The sequence below is a fragment of the Sceloporus undulatus genome, chromosome 5 (genome assembly GCF_019175285.1).
Source record: "Sceloporus undulatus isolate JIND9_A2432 ecotype Alabama chromosome 5, SceUnd_v1.1, whole genome shotgun sequence".
In the NCBI taxonomy this organism is placed as follows: domain Eukaryota; kingdom Metazoa; phylum Chordata; class Lepidosauria; order Squamata; family Phrynosomatidae; genus Sceloporus; species Sceloporus undulatus.
The window spans coordinates 84936665-84941321 of NC_056526.1; the positions used below are offsets into that span (position 1 = coordinate 84936665).

The 4657-nt window shown below is 41.2% G+C and overlaps 1 protein-coding gene across 2 annotated transcripts in view; it reads right to left on the bottom strand.

Moving 5' to 3' along the window:
• ARMC10 (armadillo repeat containing 10) overlaps positions 1–4450 on the bottom strand; it is a 310309-nt gene extending 305859 nt beyond the window's left edge. The window contains exons 1-3 of one of the 2 annotated variants that reach the window (XM_042468678.1): positions 4282–4450; positions 2104–2249; positions 158–292 (exon numbers count right to left, since the gene is read on the bottom strand). In XM_042468678.1, the coding sequence (XP_042324612.1) occupies positions 158–292; positions 2104–2249; positions 4282–4312 (312 nt within the window). In that variant the 5' untranslated portion in view covers positions 4313–4450. Of the gene's footprint in view, positions 1–157; positions 293–2103; positions 2253–4281 lie in introns of both variants that reach the window. The other variant, XM_042468677.1, reaches the window with a different exon arrangement.
• Positions 4451–4657: the final 207 nt, after the last annotated feature.

Genomic DNA, 4657 nt, shown 5'->3' on the forward strand with positions numbered 1-4657 from the left:
AAGAGCAAAATCAGCATCAAAATGAAATAGGAAAACTTCAGTTGATTTGAGTTAAAAGTACTATGCTGTATATACTTGCATGAAAAGTACTATATATACTTTATTACCCATTAAGCAAACATTTTATTGGTTACATCATTTCTTATTTCAATCTTACCTTTATCACTTCTTGATTTTTAATATTCATACTCAAGTTATTAAGAGCATTCAGTGCTTTCTCTTTAACGCTATCGAGAGGAACTGAAAGCATTTTCCCAACAACCGAGAGGCCACCTAAATTTCGAATGATATCCTACAGATTATATATAGAGAGAAAAAACCATTTGTAATTATCTTAATTTCTAGAGACAATCCAAGTTCCACTTAACTAGAATGTGAATGCTACTTGAACTAACAAAGCACATAATTAACAAATCATAGTTAGCTTCCTTCTAATCTATGAAAAAATAAAATCTGTTTGTAATATCTACCATATATACTTGACTATAAATCTAGACATTTATGCCCAAAATTTGACCCCATGAATTTGGGTCAATTTATACATGGGTCAATGGGGGGACAGCCGGACTGGAGAGAAGGAGGAAGGGCAGGCTCTCTCGTCCAACCCGGCAGTTTAATGCTTGACCTATCCCTAAGTTTTATGCTTGACCTATTCATGGGTCATGAATCCATAATTTTGTCCCCCAAACCTGGCCTTGATTTATACATGAGGTTGACTTATATTCAAGTATATACGGCACTTTACAGAAAGGTAAAATACAAACGTAAACATTTGAAAGCCACCAGGCATATAGATGGTAACAGACAAGATACTGTAGTATATTTGAGCCAAACGTTGCTTCTAAAGGGATATGCACCAATTTCTAGTTCCACAAAAGAAATTCCTCTCCCTCCTCCTGCTTTTTCAAGCCATTCCTAAGGATCACAGCACCTTCTGGCTCAAAGAAATGCAGCTGGGGGGGAAAAGGAAATTGGCAACATGTTGCACATTCACATGGAGGTGCTTTCTGCTCATGGATGAGAGTTATTTGATTTTAGGTAATGATGTGAGTGAGATATTATTTTCCTTCCCTTCACTAATTACTAATAAGTACTTCTCAATTTCTTTCATTCAGGCCCACTAAGACAGGATGTCAACTCCACCGCACATGTCCTATTAAAGATATAGCCGGAATTCAGTATTGCAACTATGGAAGCATAATCTTGAGGTATTGATGCATAACAGATCTGTATTCATGAACGTTACAAAGGCTGCATCTAACTGCAGAATTAATACAGTTTGACACTGCTTTAACTGCCATGGCTCATAGCTATGGAATTCTTTGTAGTTTTGTGAGATGTTTAGCCTTCTCTGCCAGAGCTCTGGTGCCAAAACAAAACATGATAGTTAAAGTGGTAACAAACTGTATTAATTCTGCAGTGTAGCAACAGCCCCAGTCACAATTGTGGCACTATTGTCACAACCGAGTGTCCTCCCCAAAACTACTTTACTAGGCAGTTGCTGGATCAGGCAAGGAGGTCTGTGCAGCTGGTGAGTGGACAGCAAGAGAACGAAATTTCTAGCCTCTTCTGCCAACCAGTGCATTTAGGGCAATCCTTTGCCACAAGTCCTCATTGCAGCCTTGCTGGCTGGTGGGGCAGGGATGAAAACTTCATCCTCCTGTATCCCAATTGGCAGCTGAACTGACCTGTCTGATCCAGCAGCTGCCTGGCAAAGTACATGGGAGGAGTCGGACTAGTAATGCATACGTAGCTAAGTGTGTAATGTCGAATTCTGGCCATAATACTAAGATGAGGCAAGCTGCCACAGATCTAAGTTTTTCTTCACTTGTATCACTAATGTTGCAGAAGTTGTGTAGAGATTATTCCCCCCACAGAATAATATTTGGTTAAGAGGTATGGCTACGCTTTTTGGCCCCGTCCCCAGAAGTCCCACCCATTGCACCTGGAGACACCCCAAGTGGGGATGCCGTTGACCAGAAGATGTACTATCTACCATCTGATCAAATGTTCCTATCTCAAACAATAAATTACAGTGTTTTACTTTTAATCGTTTCTTTTCTTTGTGCGCTGCTTAATACTAACATAAAAAGTATGACTTACTTGATTTACAGAAAACGCAGCGCTGTTGCTCAGCGTAATCAGGACTTGCTCCTGAATGGCGGGATCCTCTGTAGACTCAAGTAAATGAATTAGATTCCGTATGTCATCTGCCCCAAAATCATGAGTTGAGTTCGAAAGGTCTGTGCCTGCTAATTACAGAAATATACACATGTATATATACCTTATGTTAACCATTTTTTCCACAGCACTGATTTAGTTCAGAGGGGATAGAAAAGGAGAAACATGTGTGATGGCCTCCTTGAACCCACAGTAATCTATAGCAGTGTTACTCAAAGTGGTCATCTTGAGTTGGTCCCAATCTGTGAGCCATCAGCTGCCAGTCTGTAGACTTTCCAGGAAGGAAAGAAACAATTGTAGACAATGGTCACAAATATACAGTCTCTGGCACACCAGGAAACAACGGATGTTTCCACACATTGGCCATCACACATTAAGCACTGGTTTGCAGGATATGGAAGGAAAACATGACTGGAATCATGAACAAAAGGTTAATAAATGTACAGTTGAAACACTACATTAAGAGAAAGTGCAGGTTGTTGAGCAGCTAAAAAGAAATCTGACTCACCCTCAAATAAGGCAATGGTTTGGAAAATAGGGGTGGGAGTTGTTTACAATTCCTGGGGAGGGAATGGGTCATTGCAGCACTTGGCAGCTAAAGCAGACTGTGTATGTGTCCTCTGGCTCTCCAGATATTGCTGGACTGCAATCTCCATCAATACAGTCAACAGTGAGGGATGACAGGTATTGCACTCCTCCAACCATCATTTGGAGAGCCTCTGAGTAATTGGATGACTAAAGAAAAGGACGCTTATAAAGGTTGGTCCATGACTAGGATGCCCTGTGCAGTGTTTGTTGTGAAACCCTCCTCTTGTGTGTTTCATACACACACACACACACACACATATATATATACACACACATACATACACTCTTTGTGTGTGTGTGTATATATATGTGTGTGTGTATATATAAATATATAAAAAGTAGCCTTGCATTTTAAAATGTGTGTGTGTCTGAGAGAGAGAGAACGGCGTTTCTGTGAGTTTTTTTATACACACACTGTTTATTTATATACATTTAAAACTATATATATTTAGCCATTCATTTCCAAGAGGGAAAAAACAATGTTTTTGTGCAGTTGTTTCTCACACACACACATTTCTATATATACTGTGTGTATGTCACGCACACACATACATTTCTATATATACTCTGTGTGTCACACACACACATTTCTATATATACTTTGTGTGTGTGTCACACACATACACACATTTCTATATATACTCTCTGTGTGTGTCACATACACACACATTTCTATATATACTCTGTGTGTGTGTGTCACACACATACACACATTTCTATATATACTCTCTGTGTGTCACACACATACACACATTTCTATATATACTCTGTGTGTGTGTGTCACACACATACACACATAATATAACTCCTCTGTGTGTGTGTCACACACATACAACATCGGGTTCTATATATACGTACTCTGTGGTTTGTGTCACACATACACACTTTCTATATACTCTGGGTGTGTGTCACGCACCCAACACAGCTATGTCTATTATACTACTCTGTGGGTGTGGTCACACACATACACACATTGCTATATAGACTCGTGTGTGTGTCACACACATACACACATTTCGATATATACTCTGTGTGTGTGTCACCACATACACACATTTCTATATATACTCTGTGTGTTGTCACACAATACACACATTTCTATATAACTCTGTGTGTGTGTCACACACATACACACATTTTCTATATATACGTGTGTGTGTGTGTCACACACATACACACATTTCTATAATGTACTCTGTGTGTGTGGTGTCACACACATACACACATTTCATATTACTCTGTGTGTGTGTCACACACATACACACATTTTCTATATATACCTGGTGGTGTGTGTCACACACATACACACATTTCTATGATATACTCTGTGTGTGTGTATATATATATATATATATATATATATAATCTCTCTCTCTCTCTCTCTTATATATATATATATATATATATAAAACTAGCCATTCATTTTAAAGAGAGGAAAAAACCACAATGTTCCTGTGGGTTGTTGTTGTTGTTGCGGCTGCTGTCCCCACCTGCCTCTGTCTCCATGTTTACCTTTCTGGGGAGCCTCCTGCAAAGGGACCATGGCTGCCACTTGTGGCAACAAAGCGCTTTCCGCGGAGGCCGGGGCTGGGTCCCTCCCTTGGGCCCTCCCTCGGCCTCCCCCTGGAGCTCAGGCGGTAGAGAAGTAGCCCAGGCTGCCCCGACCACTAGGCCCACCGTAGCCCCGAGCCGGTCCACGCGAGTCCCTCAGCATCATGGCGGAGGGAAGGCAGCGAGGAAGAAAGGAGGGGGAGGGAGGCCTTCCATTCAAGAAGGCAGCGGCGAGCGTAGCACCGAGGTCTGAAAGGGCTGCCCTCCGAGGCGGATGGCTAGAGCGTCTCCGTGGCGACGTTCTAGGAGTCGTCTCAGAGTCCAACCACGGAGTCGC